The sequence below is a fragment of the Pagrus major genome, chromosome 4, assembly GCF_040436345.1.
Source record: "Pagrus major chromosome 4, Pma_NU_1.0".
In the NCBI taxonomy this organism is placed as follows: domain Eukaryota; kingdom Metazoa; phylum Chordata; class Actinopteri; order Spariformes; family Sparidae; genus Pagrus; species Pagrus major.
The window spans coordinates 19,749,467-19,770,726 of NC_133218.1; the positions used below are offsets into that span (position 1 = coordinate 19,749,467).

The 21,260-nt window shown below is 38.4% G+C and overlaps 2 protein-coding genes across 4 annotated transcripts; one reads left to right on the forward strand and one right to left on the reverse strand.

Moving 5' to 3' along the window:
- Positions 1-80: 80 nt before the first annotated feature.
- cenpq (centromere protein Q) lies at positions 81-6,484 on the forward strand. Of its 3 annotated transcripts, XM_073463916.1 has the most exons (10): positions 81-157; positions 345-462; positions 565-631; positions 792-900; positions 1,133-1,201; positions 1,835-1,964; positions 2,304-2,423; positions 3,988-4,062; positions 4,462-4,694; positions 6,397-6,484. In XM_073463916.1, the coding sequence occupies exons 1-9, from the start codon at positions 144-146 to the stop codon at positions 4,678-4,680; spliced, it is 921 nt and encodes a 306-aa protein (XP_073320017.1). In that variant the 5' UTR covers positions 81-143; the 3' UTR covers positions 4,681-4,694; positions 6,397-6,484. The 3 variants fall into 3 exon arrangements, with proteins under 3 accessions (XP_073320017.1, XP_073320016.1, XP_073320018.1); XM_073463915.1 differs by lacking the exon at positions 6,397-6,484 and having other exon boundaries at positions 4,462-4,764; XM_073463917.1 differs by lacking the exons at positions 81-157; positions 6,397-6,484 and having other exon boundaries at positions 264-462; positions 4,462-4,764.
- A 110-nt stretch (positions 6,485-6,594) lies between these two features.
- On the reverse strand, positions 6,595-11,719 carry LOC140994339 (C5a anaphylatoxin chemotactic receptor 1). The gene is made up of 3 exons (XM_073463914.1): positions 11,663-11,719; positions 9,517-9,680; positions 6,595-8,942 (listed from the first exon to the last, which is right to left on the reverse strand). Exons 2-3 carry the CDS (start codon positions 9,652-9,654, stop codon positions 7,974-7,976), a joined length of 1,107 nt encoding a protein of 368 aa, XP_073320015.1. The 5' UTR covers positions 9,655-9,680; positions 11,663-11,719; the 3' UTR covers positions 6,595-7,973.
- Positions 11,720-21,260: the final 9,541 nt, after the last annotated feature.

Consider the following 21,260-nt stretch of genomic DNA (forward strand, 5'->3'; position numbering starts at 1 on the left):
GAGAGGAATAGCTGCCTGACAGGCGGAGCTCTGGGAAAACTTCGTCCATCACGCATGCGCGTTGAGCGCGGAACAGTTTCGAAAACAGCACCGCGAAAAGTAGCTGGTCTCGGCCGCTGACAGCTTGTGTATTTTGCCATTTCATGCACAAATATATGTACGACATTTCTATTTTAATGTTTTGTCACCCGTTTTAGGTCTTTTGACACAAAGAAAACTAATGTTTATTGTTGTTGCTTCTGCTAGTGTTGGCTTGTTTACGTTAGCTTAGCTAGCCTTATTTACATTAACGTTAGCTACATTTGCTAACGTTGTATATTTACACTTTCGTTCGCTAACGTTAGCAAACTAGCAGACATGAATCCAGTACGTGGTTCTGACCGGGCCGCTTCAAATGCACCTAACTTGAAGAACAAGAAAAAATCCGATCGGACTTCTAAAAAACAAGAAACCGAGCATCAGGTCAGTAACACTTCAGCTGATTTTCACTCCGTGTCTTGTTCAGTCAGTCTCTGTTTTAATGATCTAATGTTTCTTCACACTTTTTAATAATGTTTTTTCCAGGATCCGGAACCCAGTGACAGTGACCATGGCAAGAGCACACACCCAAAACCAGCACAGAAGAGGAAAGGTTAGATCAGCTCTTTTATGAGGGTGTCCTGCCTCATCATCAGATGTATAAATATTAGATCATGCAGGGTACTCATGTAGGATACTGTAAAATGTGGACCTTTAAGTAATGAAACTCCACTTATACTGTACTTTATGATTTCTCTTGCTGCTCTTTGTAGCTGGAGGCTCATCTCCAGTCCCTAACAAAGTCAAAGGTCAGAAAAGCTGGAAGCTGATGCCGGTGTCCTCCATCACTGCTCTGGAGAACATAATGGACTTGTCAATACTGTGAGTTTCACTGTGCTCATTTACAGATGATGACCCCCATCGGCTTTGTATAGGCAGAATATGCGGCATAGCCTTTTTAAACCTCCGAATAGTGATAATGGTATTGGCTCAATATTTCTAGTATGGGTCGGGCTATAATTGTACCCATTTCAACCATTCATCAGTTTTCGCCATGACAAAATTAGGAGGCACTTCAATTACTGCCAATGCACACTTTGTTGTGTTTTCACAGAGCAACTCTTGCTTTGAAGAGGAAAGAGAAGAAAGAGAGCCAGGAACATCTGAACATTGTGAAAAACAGGTGAGCAATAAGACAGAAATTAATATGTATATAAATGGCATGAATCTGCTAAAGGGTTTATCTTTACTAACTTCATTATCTTCAGTAACACGTTTAACAAATAAAAGCAAGTAAGTAATGTTGCAGAGCACAGTGGGTCGTTTTTTACTAATCGCACAGAATGCTAGTATTTTCTTTGTTGTGGATTTTATGGTGAATTTTTTTTGATTTCTAATAAAACAGTACATAACAATTACATTGACCCACTAAATTATGAGTTCAAGGTCAGCAGTCATCAGTAAGCAGATCATGTTATGTATTATAAAAGTAGGGGTTTTAAGTCTGCAGGTAAGTAAGGTGATAATTGTATTCATATTTTTATTGCTATTTGTTGTAAATATTACTCTAGTGCCTTTCTTTGCCTTTGTAAAACACTGTTTGAAATGTGCATAGATAAAACTCCCTTGCCGTGCCTTATCTCTTCAAAAGATGACTGGTTATATGATAATGTCATCATGACACAGTTCCAGTAAAGGTTGATGAATCATCACCCAACCATAATCTGATTTGAGTATTGACTCAAAAAAAAACATGTTTTTAAGGAGTGTGTCTTACTTTCTGAGTTTTTCCTGTCTTTTTTTCCTGATATTTTAGGTTCCTTGCTCAATGTGCACAGCTCAAAGTTCCTGTACAGAAAGAAAAGGATGTGGAACATTCATCTCACCGCCACCAGGAGGAGAGCAAGAAGTCAGTGGTTGGAAAAACGACTCTGAGCACCCTTGAGGTGAGAAACAGTGTAGTCTGAGGAGGCAGATACACAACAAATACTATTACAATTTAGAGACTAAAGAAAAAATTGAATATGCTGATTTATCAATAATAAAAACAATCTCAAGATGCAGCCCTCAACGCAACAAACAGCAAGGCAATCCAATAAGTAATTACATATGTTTTGAAAATGTATTTAATCTGTTACTCTAGCTGCAATGGTGTGCAACTACCTGGAAAAGGCTAAATGTAGTATGTGTGTAAATCAGTGTATTTAATTATCTGTGATGCACATAAGTAAATGGTGTCTGTAGCTGTATTATATGATGTCTTGCTGTGTTGTCTGAGTTTCCAGGAAGACTTGAAGGCTGTGGTCAGAGCTCTGGAGAAGACAGAGGAGCAGCATGACTCTTTACAGCATACATGCACGATGCTGAGAGACCAGGTGGAGGATGAGGAGGAGAAAGCAAAAGAGGTGAAGCATAAACATTACAAAATGTCTTTGTTCCCTGAACTTTTGATACATGGTATTCTTTATACGTATTATTTATTTATGTATTCCTACATTCCTACAAGGGGTGTCACGATATACCGGTATTTATTTTAACCGTGATTTTAAATAATGAAATATTGATATCACGTTAACAATACACATAAAATTATGTGAATTATCCAGCACAGATTTTAGGTATTGTAGATCTTCTGTCTATTAGTTCATCTGGTTGCCTTTTCACTTCTTAATCGACTGTAATTGGTCTTTTTGTACAATTTCTTTCTTTTTTTTACAGTTATGGTTACAGATTCGCTTAGGAATAATTTAACTATTAGCATTTATTTTTTCAAATTTTCTATAGATATTATTATATTGTGATTGTGAATACATTTGGCCAGGATAATCGTGTAGTGAAAATCTGATATTGTAACAGCCCTTATTCCTGCATTGTTACATTATTCTTTAACTGACTGTTGATGAGTTAAAACTAGGTAGGATTGTTTGTTTTTACAGTAATTTGCAGTAGAGTGAAACCGATCTATCAGTTGGCTGATATTATTGGCCATATTGGCCAATTACAGATAGATCTGTATCAGCTTATATGTTTTCCTATACTAGCTGATATGAAAAACTTTTTAGTTTTAAAAAACACAGTGCAGTAAACGATGCTTGGGGTGATTTAATCATTAAATTCACAGTAAGTTTACTGTTTCAGTTCACTGATGTCATTTTAGACAAAGTTTATTGTTAAACTGTAAAATATCCTGCCTTCATTACATAATTTTGTCACAAGTGTTTGATAATCACATCAGAGGGATCTCTGTAAAAGAAATGTGCATATTGGCTGATATATTGATATTGGAATTTTTTACTCATTAATATCAGTATTTGAATTATTCCCAAAAACTGCATATCTCTATTTTGCAGTCAGGAAACACACATTGTTTGGTTAAATTATTGGTCTGACTTTTTCTTTATCCATCATTCTCATCATCTACAATATCCAACAGATCATCTATTATTCTCCCTTCACTCAAACATGCAGACATTATGTGTAAAGAGTCTCTCAACCAAAGGAAAAATCTGTTTTGGTACATTATTTTCATAACAAAGCCATGGCCAAAACACTCTAGCAGACATTTTTATTGTCATGGGTTTTTTCATTTATTAATTCTGACTGAGGTGTCTTTGAAATGTTACCACATTAACTAGGCCATTTCATCACTATAGACATCAGAATTGAGGTGACCCAGAAACGGAAGTGGTAGACTGCATTTCTTTAGACAAATTTTAGCCTGTTTGACATAAGTAAGTCCACATACTTCTTGTTGCTTCAGTTGAATGAACAGTATGATGAAATGTAGCTGTTGTGGGATCTGACATAGTGGGCGTATTGTTGAGAAACTAGTCCTGAACATTAAGTACAGGAAATGTCAATCATCTGTTTAGTATGCTCAATACAAAAGCAGTGTTTTTATAAGATGAAGAGATAAAGATCTGAAATGGAATTCATGCCACCCCTTTCTTTCAATCTGTGTTCAAACAGATCTTACGGATAGCTGAACAAGCAGTTCTCAACCTTCCCCTGCTGCCTTCAAAGAAAGATGAAACAACATTAGAGGTGAGCACTTATAGGTTAGCGTAATGTAACTAGTATCTGCTTGACTTGTCCCTATTGCACAATGCCCGTTTTCAATATTTTATCATGTAGTTCCATCTTTTTTCTGTGAATAAGATTTGGTCAACATGTCTGAGTTGGCACTTCCTCAGCAGTGTATCAGGGAAGTCCAAACATGTCCGCTGTGGTGCAACTTTGTGAAAAAAATATGAAATCTGTCTTACGAAAGGCATTTGTGACATCTGTGGTTCTGCACTGTCTGGGTTAGTTAAAACAGAAGGATTAAGCTTTGTGTTTGTTTTTGTTTCAGAGAACATTTTGCAAAACACTGTCATAGCACTCCACATCTATTAGAAACACACACAATCATGCAGCAGTGCTTAATACTTTTGTTTTCCACAGGCGAGGATGAGAAAAATTATACCAGACAGTGACTCTGAGGCCACGGCCCGGAAACTGGGAGAAATCCTGCAGAAATCAGAGGCCGTCCAGGATGCCCAGGCGCTGCTTTTACAGGCACACAAACATGCTGATCAGCTCTTTAACCCAGGCTTCACCCCAGTCGGTGGTGCACCTTGTTCGGACTGGAACCTCACCAAATCTCTCCTTACACTGGTCTGAGGAAGTCTACAGATGTAAGAAGTTTGCACTTGAGCACACATTGTGGCTTTGGTGTTATGTTATCTGCAATAATCAAATTCAGCCCAAAACACTGTAGCCAGTATGAGGAGAATTAGAAAATTCCAACTGTAGTAGCAGACAGAAATGTAAGCAATTAAGCTGAGACCATGAAGTATGAGGAAAAGCATTTTGGTCAAATAAAATCAAATACAGAAGTGTAAAAAAAAGAGAGAAAAGTCTGAGACCACTAGTCAGAATAATGCATTTTTTAAAAATTACAAATGATAATATCAGCTTAACATTTTGAGTGAAAAGTTGGGTCTTTGAAAAATCTCCATGAATTTCAGAATATCTTCATACTTAGTATGTCCCGCTTTTGTTTCAGTGCTGGCATGCACTCAAGCTGGCATGGACTCCACAAGTTTGTGCAAAACCTGATGAATCATGTTATCTCAGCATGATTTGACTGTTCCACAAAGCCTCTCGTGATGTCACAAGAATGCTTGACATTCTCAGTTCTTCAGTTCTTGCAAAGCTTTAAGCTTTAGCTTGTGTTTGAGCTCATTATCCTGCTGCAGTATGAAGTCAAATCAAATCATGGCTAGTCTAAAGGTTACGAAGGGCAGTGCATGGAAGAAGATTGAAACATCAAGCTTAGTCCCTGAGAGTTTAAAAAGCAATGCCATCACAGATACGACGTTTGCTAAATATAGAAGGCAAACGTCCTGTCAAAAGAAGACTGTCTTGTAGTGTGGTCTAAGAAGACGAGTAGCAGTTTTCTAAACCAGTTGTCAGGGGAGGAAACAAGGCCCAACACTTGAGGTGCGAAAAGAAATACCAGAATTTCACAGTGGATGACTGGAAGAAATGTCCTATTTATTGATGAATCCAAGTTAGAGATTTGTGGCAGTAACAGAAGGGTGTGTGTAAGGAGACAAACAGGAGAGAGAATGATACCACAGTGTTTCCAACACACAGTGAAACATGGTGGTGGGGATATTGTGGGATTCTGGGAAGTCTGGGATACCTGCACAGATTCACAGAATTGACTCCACCCTGACCAAGGAGAAGTACCACTCCACTCTACAGAGACATGCCGCGCCCTCTGGTTTGATTTTTATGGAGAATGATTCATACTGCAGCAGGATAATGAGCCCAAACATACGTCAAAGCTTTACAAGAACTACTTGAAGACCTTCTTCCACAGCCGCCCGACCTCAACCCCGCTGAACATTTATGAGGGGCATTTGCAGCTCAAGTACATGCCATCATTAAAGTAAAAGGGGGACATACTAAATGCTTTGGTGAAAAGAATAGTATTACATTCGAAACAAATGCAAAATAGAAGTATTTTGACAGTGGCCTCCATCTTTCTGACCCCTGAAAAATGACAAAAACTGCCATTTATTTCTTTTTAAAATGCTGTAAAATGGCATTTACTCTTTGCACCATGCTGCTCCTTGCACCTTTTCCAGTTTTCTGTCTTTCTTTATTGTTTAAAGATTATATTTTGGCATTGTGCCTTCACTAGAGCTGATTAGTATTGCAGCAGACAAGAGATGAGGGGAGAGGAGGGGGGGCCAGAATCAAACCACGGATGTTGTGGTTCTGTGGTGATTCTGCTGTAATCATTCGACTACCAGAATGCTACTTCTTCATTTTGCCCCCTTCTGCATTTTAAAGCTTTCAGTTTTTTTTGTTTGTTTTTTTCTGCAGAGAGAAAGGTTAGCCAACTTCTCTTTCATCATTTGAGCCTAAACACCATTGAAGAAACATTGTACCTGCGTTACAAGACTAACAGGTTGTTCATAATAGAAATTCTTCCCTTTTCCACCTTGAAGACATGAGTGCGTGCCTCAGCGGAGTATCATCGGTTGACTGTATGATCAAATGTAATAAAATAGAAGCCATTTGAAGAAATTGAATTTTGTTTATTCATGCTTTAATGCAGAAAGACAACAAATGTAAAGTGCTACCATTGATTACAGTTTTATCTCTTCTGTCTTTCAATGACAGATTAGATGAGTCTGAGTCATGGTTGATACTGATAAGGTCCATTCAGTGGTAGGCTCCATTCTGAGGCAGCATGTGCAAACTTAATGGTGCGTAATCATTGAGGATTCCATATGAACAATGATTACCCCGAGGACAGGAAACTCTGGCATTAAACTTATCGCTGTGTTCACCTTGGCTCCTTGTTTACCATGAAGGTGTTCCTGCCCGCTAATAAAGGGACAAGATGATTCATGATTTCAATTTCATGCCCAGTTAGGACCCTCCCTTCAACGTGCCGCAACAGAAGCACAAGCATTTTTGAAGTCCTCAGTCATCTAGTTTTACTGATGCCAATTGTGTCCATATACAGTATCGAAAACCAAGCCCGGTTCAGTCGTTGGTGTGATGTGTGCTCTTGTTTCTTCTCTTCACTGTTTGGCCAAATTTTTACACATACAGTCCGCTTGACAAATCATGAGAGTTGAGCTTCTTTCTCTGACATCCTGGTTTCTGGCACCATTGATCCAAGCCTATACGTCAAAGTTTTTAATGCCAAGAATCCCCATTGAAGGGAATGTTCTGTCAGAAAGTGTTTGTTACATGGGGACATGACAGAAGTGGTTGTAATCAAACAGTTATTCAACTCAAATCACCTTAAGTTATGGTCAAATCAGTCAGCAGGATATAATCCCAATATATACGAAATGTGAGGTGCAATATGTAAGAATAGGCCACCAGTCGAATTCCAAATATATCACCAGCGTAACCGCTAACTGCTGCTAACTGTAGCTGATAGCTAGTTAGCTCATGCAGCTAACGGTCCAGACTGGGGGAGTGTTGGTGTTTATACCTCAAGCCCAGGAGCTTTGGACCAGGCCGGGGCTAGCTGGTTAGCATGCTAACTTCAGTAGATATCCCCTCAACACAATACAAGTACATCGACCTCATAACGTCACAATTATTTCTTCACATTCTGTTGATAATTTTAGTTAACTTTTGAATGTTTTGACTAAAATTCTTACATATTGCACCTGGAGTAACATTCAGCTATTTTACCATTTGCTCTTACATTCATAATCATTTTTAAAAACACTAGCCTAAAGCACATGCGTTGCGCTACAGTAACTCAACCCCTAAAAGTCTTTTATTTACACAGTTCGCTTTTTGGGAGGCATGAGCAATTTATGCAAGTGGAGAAAACAACACGTAAAAAGTCACATTTTTAAAGATCAAAGACATTCATGATTTTAACACAAAAAATTCTGTTCAGAAGCTTAGAAACATTATTGACCTCTCAGCTACATCTGTGAGTTCTTAAGTGAGTTTTTAAGTGACTTCCTTCGTATGGACTCTGAGGAGTCGTCATTGAAAAGGCGGTCAATAGTGGAGACCAGTGAAGCTCTGATTGCACGGCTTAAGCCTCGGGCAGCAAACACGTAGAGCACGGGGTTAAGACCACTCTTGATGTACACCAAGAACAGGGATATGTACACCCCAGTAGTTGCTCCTTTAAACAGCGCGGCCCGCTCAGGACGTCCCTCGGCCAAGGCCCGCAGGAACCGACAAACAAAATAGGGCACCCAGCAGGTGAGGAAGAGGAGCATGGTGAGAAAGAGCACTTGGTACATCCTGGTCATCCTGCGAACAGTTAAAGTGGAGGTAGCAGAGGTGGGGGAGGTGGGTGTTGTGGGCACTGCTTGATGAACGGTGAGCAAAACCGCCAGGTTACTTCCCAAGAACACCACCAGGGGCAGGATGAAACCAGCTACTGTTTCTGTGACAAACAGCGACACGTTAAACTCCCCACTCTCCAAACAGTAGTTTTTCCCCTTTACATCCTTCAGGACGGCACTGTGGAGGTAGGGGGCAGAGAAGACGGCGGCTAAAAGCCATAAGATGCAACAGGCCAGAGGGACGGCCCAGGAGGGGCGCCGCAGTCGAGCCCACACAGGCCTCAGCAGACACAGGCATCGCTCCAGGGCAACAGCACAGAGGAGGAAAGCAGAGGCGTATAACCCCAGGCCTCGCAGGAACATGGTAATGTGGCAGAAGACACGGCCAAACGGCCAGCTGTAGTTGTGGGCGACAAAGCCCAGCATGAGAGGGGTACGCAGGAGCAGCACCAGGTCAGCCAGGGCCAGGTTCAGGACGTAGATACGGAAACTGCTGGCAGCACGCGTCTCGTCAGTGCTGCCTCTGCGCACCAGGTGACGTTGACCCCGCAGTCCAAGTGCCCAAACCACCAGCCCATTCAGAGGGACCCCCACCTTAGAGAACCAAGAGAGCCAGCTGTCAGTCACATTCAGAATGAACTTCAGAACTTTAAGCAACAGTTTGGTAATTGGGGGAAATGCGCTTATCTGCTTTATTGCAGACAGTGAAAGGAGACAAATGATTATTTAATCATTCGTATTCAATCTTCATATTTATGAAGCTTCAGGCAGAAGCCAATTAGCTTAGCTGAAAGAAAAACAGGGTGGAATTAGCTCGCCTGCCTCCGTCTAAAGGTTAAAGCATCCTCTAAAGCTTACGAATGAACATGTTATATTTTGGTACAAAAACCAGCCTATAAACCTGACAAGTTGTTTGTTTTTGTCAGGATATGTGCCAGACTATTTCTTGGCAAAATACCAGGTAATCACTGCTCCCAGCCAGGATGCTGTAAAACTACAACTTGACTTTTTAATCTTCAGTTTTTGTGGGATTCAACAAATTAGGTAACCTCATAACCAAAACATCATCCCAATTATTTTTATATACCAATAGGAGCCTCCCTTGTCAATGTTTCCAAACCTATGTGCAAGGCAAGCATTCAACTTGAAACCATGGAGGATTTCTCACCAGGAAGATGAGCAGAGTAGCTGTAATTTCGATTCCTCTGATAACCTCTGCCTGCCATGAGCTGCTGGAGTTGTTGGGGCTAGTTGAGAGCTGGTTCAGTGCAGAGACAGGAAGCTGTGTTCCATTCATATCAGCCATTGAGGTGATGTCAAACTTGAGATGAGCTGAAACACAGAAGACATGGACTTGATGTCACAGATGCATTGTTTTTGTTTGTTCTCTGCAACTTCACTAAAAATGCAAAATGTCACCATCAGTGACAGAAAATGTGCAACATGCATGATTGCACATAGGAATATGTATTTCACGCATAAGTTGCAAAAATGCAGACAAGACGATGTCCACATCTCACCCCAACATGACACCACAGGCTTCCTTCCTTAGTTCTGTTTCATTATTGAGAACTTGACTGTGTCACAATGAGCATTAAAAGACAAACTAAAATGGCACAACGTAGAGTGCATACCTCTGCCGAGGCCCAACAGTCACTACTTATATGTAGATGACAGCCACCTAAATACAGTGATGGAATGTAACTAAGTACATTTACTCAAGTACTGTAATTAAGTGCAATTTTGAGGTACTTCTACTTTACTTGAGTATTTCCATTTTCTGCTACTTCCATGCCACTACATTATGGAGACAAATATTGTTCTTTTTATTCCACTACATGCATTTAATTATTTACTAGTTACAATTTAATTTTTTTTTAAAAATATGCATATCAGATATTAAAAAAAAGACTCACGATCAGAAAAGGCTGAATGTTGGATCTGATCATCAGTCGACCCATAAATATACATACATGTCAATATATGGATACTTTACTTGTACTTTTGAAACCAACATTTATTGCCAGAAAATTACTTTTGGTACTAAAGTACATTTAAAGGTGCAATATGTAAGAATCGACCACATGTCGAATTCAAAACAAATGGGGAGCAGTGTAACACTAGAATTACAGCTAACTGCTAGTTAGCTCAGTTGTTAATGCAGGGGGTTGTTAATGTTTACACCACTAGCACAGGAGCTTTTGACCTGGATGGGTCAGGGCTAGCTGGTTAGCTGGTTAGCAACGTCATCAGATCAGAACTGTTATTCACATTCTGTTCATTTTCATTTCTTAATTTTTTCAGGCAAAATCTTTACATATTGCCCCTTTAACATCAGATACTTTAGAACTTTTACTCAAGTACTATTCGTATGGATGACTTTCACTTCTACCAAAGTAACACTGTATCTTTACTTTTACTCAAGTGTGACTTTTGGCTCTGATATGGGTTGATCAAGATCCAGATTTCTAGAGAATTTAATGAAAATGTCAAAACATGGCCAGTAAAATTCATGGAAATGTCCTTTGATCTGGATTTTCACAAAAAAAAAAAAAAAAAAAAAATGAGACAAACCAACCAAACAACGGACACGGTTGAAAACACAAGAGTCATATACAAAACATATACAGTTGGTTTTATGCTACATAGGGCAGCGCTGCAATCTGCCAAATCTCTTCACCTCCACCAAACACATGTTTTTGTTATCACTGAAGAGGACACTGCATGGACTAAGTTCTAATCTTAGAAAATCTATTAATTAACCAAACAAGGACCAGCTGTTTGTCCTCATATGGGAGTTGAGTCTCCACAATGTTGACCATGTGATCCTATTTTTTTCCCACACAATGTCACTAATACAAGGACGCACATACAGATACACATACACAGACACAGAGTACCTGTGTCAGGTGTTGCATTAGCAGTAATGATTACAGATGAAAGGAATCTGTTATCCCCCCCCCCCCCCCCCCCCCCCCCCCCTCCACGTTGCATCCCCTGTTGCCCCAGGGCCCTGCCTGAGTGTGCATCTAGACCGGGCCTGTTTGTTCATAGCTGGTATGAGGACAGCATGCATGCACGCACTCCTGTCTTAATGAACACACCTCCTCAGGTCTCCACACAGTCGCAGCAGCAGCGCTAACCTCAGTTAAAGTTACTGATTTCACTTTTCGTTCCCTGATTAAAAGTGGCTGAAGCTGAGATTTCTAGAATCTAACCCAAGAAGTTTGGGATTTACAATCTGTGTTTAAAAGTCAGTGTTAAAAGGCTGCTTCCAATCATTTATGTTTTAATTTAAAGAGTTAGCTTCTTACCTTTTTATTTGCCTTGTGTGTGGGAGAAATGGAGCATGAGATAAAGAGAAAAGGAGTGCCTACTCTGCTATAAGAACAATCTCTCCCTCTCCCTCTCTCTCTCTCTCTCTCTCTCTCTCTCTTTCCTGTGCATGATTGCAAAACCCTCCTTCCTATGAACATATCTTTGAACATCAGAAACATTACTTTCGACTGTTATTCAACCAATAAAATACCATTTCCTCTTGCTCCTATCAGCTGCAATCACCATTCACCTTTAGAAGCATAAAATTGAAAAGGAGAAAACAAATCTTTATTCATCACATACAGTCCTGCAATGATTTTCAAATTATTCTCTGCATTTAAGAGACCAGCCGATCTAAGCGTTGTTAAGGGAACTGATCAGAGATGGTGGAGGAAACCAGAACACCTGGAGAAAAACCCACACAAGCAAACTCTCAACTTAAACTGACATTTTAATAAGTCTGTCCATTTTACCCATGCACACTCATGTGCTTTAATTCTCTGCAATTACATGACCAGCATCTCCCTTGTCATATTGGCTTTGGTTTTAAGATCTACGACCTTTATTTTGCTTCAGTTCGTGGAAACCTCAGAGTGACAGTCAGCACCATCAGAATGAGTAACTGTGGTTTTCAACACCGGAAAAAATATTAAATCTTATATCTCATTATTATCTTTTCACATGGCACGTACAATTAAAATCGAAATGTTCCCACAAACCTCCTCTATCTCAACGTGTAGTAAATGAACGCACAACAGTTATTGTTATGGAGGTTTAATCTTTAACTGGTGGGGTAAGAAAAGTTGGACTCATTCACTGATACTGAAACTGGAGGCTGAATCGTTCTTCACCTTCCCCTTTCAGTTTCTTCCAGAATTTGAACACTTCTACATTTTGGGAATCAATAGTAATTTCTCAATATCCGCCTCTGTTGTTGAATGAACTCTGTCCTCAGGAAAGAGTGCTTGTTTAGATCAGGTTGTGTGTTGGTTAGTGTTGTTACCTCAAAATGTAAACATCCCTTTTTTGATATCACATGTTTAAAAATGATAGAGTTTCTGCATTTGGCAGTATTGAAATTACCAAACCTATGTAAAAAGTATAGATTTACGATCAGATTTTAAACTCAAGGCTTTTCAGATATGAACATTAGTACAAATGTGGACCAAAACATCTTTATTCCAGTGTAGACCAGGAATACAGTTGACACAAATTTTGTGTTTACAGCTCTAAAAGCAAAACTTATGTGGGGCTTTTTCTTAAACGTACCCAAAGGATCCTTTAACTGGTTGTGAAACAGTCTCAGTGTCATGTCTGTCACTGGGTTCAATAAGTCATAAATTTAAAACTATTTTTAGGGCGTTGGGATGAGGATGAATTAAAGAGTGTCACCACCTAGTGTAAGAAGCTGCTCTGTAGTCTGTTACGACACTAAAACTATGCTTACTTTGATTCACCATTGTCATCTTTGTCTGAAGAATCAACAAAAAATTAAATTTTACATTCTAAAATCAGTTGTGAGTTATTAATGGGAGTGTGTAATTGTGTATTTTGCTGTCACTCAGCTATCAGAGCCGCCTCAACTTATAGAGGTCTATGGGTCAAATATCACTGTGATTTACCATGATACTGACTTTATGTGTGGAGCTGGTGGATTAGGGATGTTGAGGCCATTTTAAAAGTACTTTCAGCTAAAATGAGCACACAAAATTAGACCCCATAGTTGTGTTGAAATGTTTTTCTCCTTCTGTTACATTCTGTCCTCATCGCACCCTGAACAGACGGAGGCCTTTTATCTGACCTTGACTGTTTCCTGCTCACTTCATCTTTTCTGTAACTGTTTTTTGACATCTTACTACTTTCTCTTTTCTCCGGGTTCCTTTTTTTTCTTATTTCATTTTCATTTTTGTTCCTGATTGGATATATTCCTGTGTACTTCATTAAACTGCAGATCAATGCTGAGATGAGCTTTGCTGTGTGTCACTTTGTTCTTGGTGCTTCAGCACACCTAACTCCAGAGGGTCAGGCCAGTAACTGATGAAGTAATTGATTACAAGTTGTGAGTTCATATTAGAGGGCTGGTAAAGATCTATATTTTTGTCATTTTTAACAAACCCCAAGGACCAAAGCTAACAGTTTTATCTGTCTCTCAATATTTTTAAACCCCCTCCGCGTGGTCTGTTGCCCATTCATTTCTTCTGAAGACGTAGACTTAGACTTAGACTTAGACAGACTTTATTGTCATTCAGTGAGCAACAAGTGAACACAGAACGAAATTTCGTTTTCAGAGGCTCAGCATAGAATTAAAATATGAAGTATATCAAAAAAATACCACAATAAGAATAATAAATATCGAAAACAGAAACATATTGAAAGTACAAGTACTGTTGCCCATTCATTTCTTCTGAAGACGTAGGATGGACACTTTTACAATTTGTAAAAAGGATGATTTCCTGAAACAGCTGCACACTGTAGTTTTCACAAACATTACACAAAGAGGAAATAAGATCTTCAGACATGAATTTGGTGCACTAGTAAGTATATGTATGTATATGTATGTGTAACGGCAAGTAAATAAAGTACAGTGTTCGAATTAATGAAGGCAAATGTCAGTTCAACAGCGTGGCTTACCGATATTTATTGAACAGTTTTGGACTACAGTGCTTCTGTGGTAAGAGGAAAAAGTCATGTTTGGCTTTTGTCATCCAGACAATACTTCTTCAAATTTATTGTTGGTTTCATCCGGTCAGGATGTAAACGTCACCACACTTATCTTGACATAAAAGACTTTGATTGAAGTAAACTCTTACGTCAATGTTTGCTTTGATTACAACTGACTCCTCTGTTGTGGTCTGAAGGCTGAAGCCACATCATTTATGAGGTTTTATGGCATGATGATGCAATAGTTGTCCTTCACCAGTAGATGGCAGTGCTGCTCATTCGGTAAAAAATGAGGAACTCTAATTAGTCAACTCTGTCTTCAAGTGTCTTCATGTGGTTTTTAGGATTTAGATGACTTTTTTCAAGGGCAGATTTTTTTGTGATGGGATGGGAACATGACTGTAGAAACATGAGCAGCTCAAAGTATTCATGTCTAGAGTTAATAAGACAATTGCTTTAGTCATTTTAGGGGGTTTTATTGTCACATGTGACAGATTTGTGACATATGATGAGTACTGAACTGTCTTTTAAGGAGCTTTCTAAAACAACATTTTGTTAAACAGTCACCAAGTTAATTCAAACTGTATGAATACAAACAGAATCTAGAAAGTTATAATGTAAAATAACAATATTACAGTTTCTTTCATTACTAAAATTGGCTTGTTTTCATTCATTTATTGACAACAACAACAACAACAACAACAAAAACCTTCAATTTCAGTGCTTGTTTGATCAACTTTGATCCGCTGACGAAACTATAAATCAATTGATAATGAAGTAACTAAACACTTAACCCAGAATGGAAGTTTGAAATTATTTTGTAATGACATGTTTGACTGATATTGCTGCTTCACCGTACTATGGAATGCTGTGTGAATTATGATATGAACACATTTTCATGTTGCCAGGTCAGTGGTGGAAAGTAACTAAGTATACATATATATATATATATATATATATATATATATATATACACAGTACTTGTGTATATATATATATATATATATATATATATATATATATAAATATATATATATACACAGTACTTGTGTATATATATATATATATATATATATATATATATATATATATATATATATATATATATATATGTACTCAAGTACTGTACTTTCTGCTTCTTCTCCACTTCATTTCAGAGGGAGCTGTCTTACATTTGAATCATTTATTTGACAGGTTTAGTTGCTAGTTACTTCACAAATTAAGATTTCTGCACATAAAACATTTGAAGAACTTCTAAGATGTGATATTTAGTTATAGATGAAACTACCCAACAGTACATACAGCTGAAACATGAAATCAATTAATCAAATAGCTGAATGACAAATAATGATAATAGATGATGATTTAATTATAACATTAGATTTTTAATGCAGGACTTTACAGGATATTTTTAGTGTGATTTATTTATTTTTCTTTTACTGAAGTCGAGGATCTGAATACTTGTTATACTATTATTCTTTGCAATTTGTGTATTCTTTAACCATTCTTACATCAGCTAAATGGTTACAGAACATTAAGTGAATGAAATGAATTGGAGACAACAAAACAAACAAACAAACAAACAAACAAAACAAATTGGAAATGATGATAGATGATAACAAGAAACAACCCAACAACAACAACAACAACGTTTAATCAGACATCCATAAGGGGCCCATATTCATAAATGGCCATTCAACATTTCCAAAATGGATTTACTTCACGTTTGTTATGATCACGTGAGTTTTGAAATACAAAAGTTTAATTCTTTGGAATAGATACATTTAGAGCTCACCTAATGGTGTCTTCTCAGCCTTCGATTGATCAAAATGATGTGCAGGCTGGCAGCCAAAAGGAGAAAAACCTCAAATTAATCCAAAAATGTAAATTAAATGACTTTTTAAAACTTTTTTTTTTAATCACTTTCTCTCAGGAATGGATCGAGTTGAGTCAAAAACACAGACAGAAGCAGTTTGTAGCTGAAGTGTTGTGATGACAAATAATTTCCAGTTAATTAAATTGACAAAACCACCTCATTCTGTCAAAGCCTATGAGTTTCATCCATGCCACACAAATGTGCACATATGTCGTCATAAATGTACTATTATTTATGTTTTCATAACAGAAATCATTTGATACAATACAGTCAACAAATTTAAGATTTTTTTGTCCTTTAAAATTGAATCTAATAAAGACTGAGGTTCTTTTATCGAAAGCCATTACGGAAAATAATTGCAATGTGTGAAGTGAATAATTAACAGTACAGACCCACCAGGTTATTATTGTACCATTCTGAAAAAACCCCATGGAAATTTCATTTTAGTAAATTAGATTTTCTTTCAACCTATGTATTAACAGATATAATATGTATAAATTCTGCATTAAAATGTCTAAAAACAACTAGACCTTTGTTATATATTTTGTTAAGTTGTGTACATGCATTATCCCAAATGTTTCCAAGAATGTTCAAACCCAGAGAAATCCACTCAAGTTTACTCAAGGTAACGGTGCGTTTCATTAGATCCCCGACGCTACTTCCGGCTAAGTGAAGTCGAGACCAACTCAACGTGATTAAAACTTCGAAACTACCTCGTGTGTGAACATGTGTGACTGAGTCATGTCAGATAGATTGATAATGGTTGTTAAATGGTGTATTAACCACCAGCAAAGCAAGTGTGATTGCATGATCATTTGTGTTTATTCGCCTTACTCATGCAGTGTTTATCTGTTGCAAACAGCCAGGTAATTTTCCTACATTAACCGTAACGGCACACTAGAGAGTGCCTTCTTTCTTCCCTCGCCTCTCTGTGTCGTTACCTTCATGAAATAAAATTTCCCATCCAGCTCCAGTCAACAGTCAACATTATAGAACATAATGAAAACGGAGGTCAGCTCCGTGGATCGCTGCTGTAGTCAGGCTGATGAATGGGAGTGAAGATAAATCCACTTTTTAATCTCAAAAGTTAAAAAGTAATCTCTGAGCTCCCCTCCCGTCAGTAAGCGGCTCTGGAACAGAGCAGAATCCGATGTGACTGTTTAATCATCAGGTCCGGCTTAGCTCCCGACACTCTAGATGGCTCTAAGCAGCGGCTCCTTCCCACATAACACTCTGCAGATGTTTTATGTTTTTTATTTTGACAGGGAGCCCTCTGGCAGTGGAAATTACATATTGCCCATGTGACATGTAATACTTTCATACATACTTAATACTTCTTTAATACTTATTAAAGACTTACTTATGCCAGGGTGAAACAAAAAGGCACACAGACACACAGACGAAGAGGTAACGCAACAAAAAGGAAACTTTACCAAATAAAGCTGAACAAGGCAAAGGAACTATAAAAATACAAAAACCAGATAAAAATACAAACCAAGGAAGCGCTGGAATACCAGGCAGGAACAGGAAGGACACGGGATACACAGAATGAAACGGGACTGAGACGCATGACAAAACATACCAGACAAACTGACGAAGAGAGAGGGGAAGACAAGGACTTAAATACACAGAGGGTAATTCACTGATGGGAGAGGGGTGGACACAGAAAAAGGGCAGTGAAACAGACAAAGGGAGGAAATGAAAAGCAAAACGGGAGGACAGAACTTCAAAATAAAACAGGAAATAACTGAACCACAAACTCAAACCACAACTTACTTGATACTTACATATTTAATACTTATTTAAGACTTCTTTGCAAACTTAATGCATATTTACACAATATTTAAAACTTACTTAATACCTCTTTAATAATCACTTACTAAATACTTAATACTTACATGCTTAATACTTATTCGGTGACTTACTCATGACGTACTTTATACTTTCATTCATTCATTCATTCATACAAATGTATATACATACATACAGACTGACTGACTTTAGCTCTGGAAATGAACTGCTCTTGAAACATAGTCATTTGGTTTTTAGTGATTTACGTGGGCTGTGACATTACATGCTCGGGAATCAAAAGACGTCTCTTTAGTTTCTGTTTACACTGTATGAAATATATATAACATTGTGTGGTAGATACTGACAAATTCTCAAAAAGACAATGTTGTAGTATGAGAAAAAAGGGTCATTTTACTGTGCAGGTAGTCCTAGTATTTAAGTTAAAATTATTATTTTTTTTAAAGTATCTAACGTTGATTTTATTGGAATCCATCAGTTCCAAAAACCCCAAAAATTGAGAAGTGTGCATATATTTAAAGTAGTTTGTGGAATTTAATCATAACCAGCACTGGTCTTTCCACCTCTGAGCTCACACACACTTCCTTTAAACCGGCTAATTTTAGCTTCAGGGGTTTTGATCGGGGGAAACACTCGCATGTCAAAGTGAGAGAGCAGGAATGAAAGCAACTTTGCATGCTTTGTTGATTTTTGTTGCTCATTGTGTTTATCTTATTATTACTTGTGTAGTATTGTTTTGCAGTAAAACAATAGCAGCTTTCAGTAAGCAGGTGCTGTTAGTGATGTGAAAATAAATCTACGTCTTCTGGAGACTAAGAAACACAGTTTCATCTCTGGTTGACATTTTCCCTGTGGTGCCACATATGTCGCACTTTGAGGACACACAGACCACGACAAGATGACGGCATAGAGAGCTGGAAATGTTATCAGATCATATCAGCTGTACGTCTGTCTGGCCTCTCATGCATATCCCACATATGACAGGAAAATAGAGTGAAGTCAGGACTGTAGGTTGCCCACGTGGAAATACTGAAACATAGCTCTGCACTCTGCACAGATACAGAGAGAAAAAGAAAGTATGTTTTTTGGTTTCGTTTGACTAGACATTGTCATAAAATCCTTCTGCTTTAATGAATAAACTTTCTCACTGTCGTAGCTCTTTAAAGAATCGAAAGTCGATGAGGTTTGGAGTGAAGGTGATAGAAGTCTCATTTTTAGGTTTTGTCACTTCAGTTGAACTTCAAAAGAAAATTTGGGTCCGTTTTCCATTTAACACCGAAATATGATGTCACTTTCTCTGTCTCTGGAGTTTTCTGATCACCAAGACAATACACAACCTTTAGTTAAAATGAAAAGGGAAACCTATAAAGGGACATCCTTCCTTAATTTGTAATTTGTAAAAGGAGGAGACAGAATGTTGGACAGAAGTAGTCAGGATTGTGTCTGAGCTGTCCTCAGCTGGCATATTACACATTGTGAATTTCCAGAATGTGAAGGGGGGGTCCCTGCCGCATCTCTGTTTCTTCCCCGCCTCCATATGTACTTTCAACCTTTCCCCTTCAACTACTACGTCGATATGTCTTGTCTCAATGTGTTTCCTCTCTAACGCTCACAGGAATGTGATGTACTAGTCCACTGAATGAGAGTAAGAAAAGGGTTTGCGTGAAGCCAAAGTGTGCGGCTGGCGGGTCAGAAGAAGCTAGTATGGAGAAGGGGCGGGAGTGAGAATAAATGGGGAGGCACCTTGTCTTCTGAGAAACTGGCTGTATGACTCACTTACTGTGTAACCACAAGCAAACACAGCGGTAACGAGATTTCTAGTTTACAGATATGTAACGAGGATAGTGTGCAGGATCACAGTCATAGTTGCAAAGGGTCTCTCTTGAAATCCCCGCTGGTGACACTCCCATAACCGTCAAAACAGAAATCCATTTAATTTCACGACCCTGCACAGTCATAATGCTCAATGATTGTACAGGTGGCATGATAAGAAGTGAGTTCAGGTGTGAGGAAAGGTGTGTCAATATAAAAATGATATGAGACGGGTTTGAGCATTAATTCAATGAAATGACCACAGAGCATTTCAAAGTCCTGATCTGAGGACAAACTGTATCCACAACAAACACAACTGACTGTTGCTCTAGAGCGTTCATCGTTGTCATTTGTGTTTTTTAGAGGCATGTATCAACACCTACCGGAAAGATTACCATGACGTTTAGTACAGATAGTCCCAGACAATAAGGACTTTGGTAATCCCCTGATTTTCATCCAGCGACACCAGCAGGTCAAAATTCTCACTTATCTACAATAGCGCCTCAAAGGGTTGCATGGCCACCCTCATACTATTTCTGGTCCCACTACTGCCCTCGCTCATGAGGAAAATGATAACTAGTCTATTTGAGGATCACCTAACTCATATATACAGATATATACCTAAACAGGATTATTATGAGACTCAACATTTTAACTATACCCGTTAGTCTTTGCACATCAATGACTTTGTAACATTAACTGTATGATATGAAAACCAAAATACTTGTGCGATTCCCAGCAAATGATGTGATTTACATCAAGTAACATGAGACTGGGCGAAGTTATTTAAAACCAAAGTTTGATCTTTTCCTAAACCTAACCAAGTATTTCTTGTGCCTAAACCTAACCAAACCGCAACCATTCAACATTAATAACATTAAAAAATTCATAGTGTCATAATATGTGAACTGCTTGTCAGCAAGCTTTATTTTGAAAGTCTAATTGGACTGTTTATATTGTGTCAGTGCTAACGTGCCTGCAGAGTCTTCCGTGTTCAAAACTAACCAAGCTGCCCTATTAAACAAGTTGGGAGTGAGAAGTTGAAAGTGTTCCAGTCTCAATGTTACGTTGATATAGTTTTCAACCACTGTATATATTACAAATGCAAAATAGAATTGCTGAAATTCAGTTTAAGCTTTTAGGTTTTGGTGTACCACCCCAAGATTTTCAGTGGCCAGCAGTGACGGACTCAGGATGTTTGAGGGGCAGGGGTGAAAAAACATAAAGGGGACCAGTTGTATGCGGAGGGGCACCGGTGGCTAGAAAGTCCTGATTAGAGGGCACTTCACTTCCACTTTGTCGAGTGGAGGAGCACCCTAGAGGGCACTATCATATTTTATCTACTACAGGGTCACATGGGGGCAATTACATACCAAGATAATATCTGCTAAACTGTTAGGGCACTATTTTTAGCAACAGGTCAAAGCACTGCTGTG

Bases quoted from the DNA above. Each gene is read 5' to 3' on its own strand.
- cenpq (XM_073463916.1), top strand. The intron at 901-1,132 runs GTGAGTTTCACT...GTGTTTTCACAG, and splicing joins ATAATGGACTTGTCAATACT to AGCAACTCTTGCTTTGAAGA. The intron at 1,202-1,834 runs GTGAGCAATAAG...CTGATATTTTAG, and splicing joins CTGAACATTGTGAAAAACAG to GTTCCTTGCTCAATGTGCAC.
- LOC140994339 (XM_073463914.1), bottom strand. From the start codon at position 9,654: ATGGCTGATATGAATGGAACACAGCTTCCTGTCTCTGCACTGAACCAG. The intron at 8,943-9,516 runs GTGAGAAATCCT...TGGTTCTCTAAG, and splicing joins CTACTCTGCTCATCTTCCTG to GTGGGGGTCCCTCTGAATGG.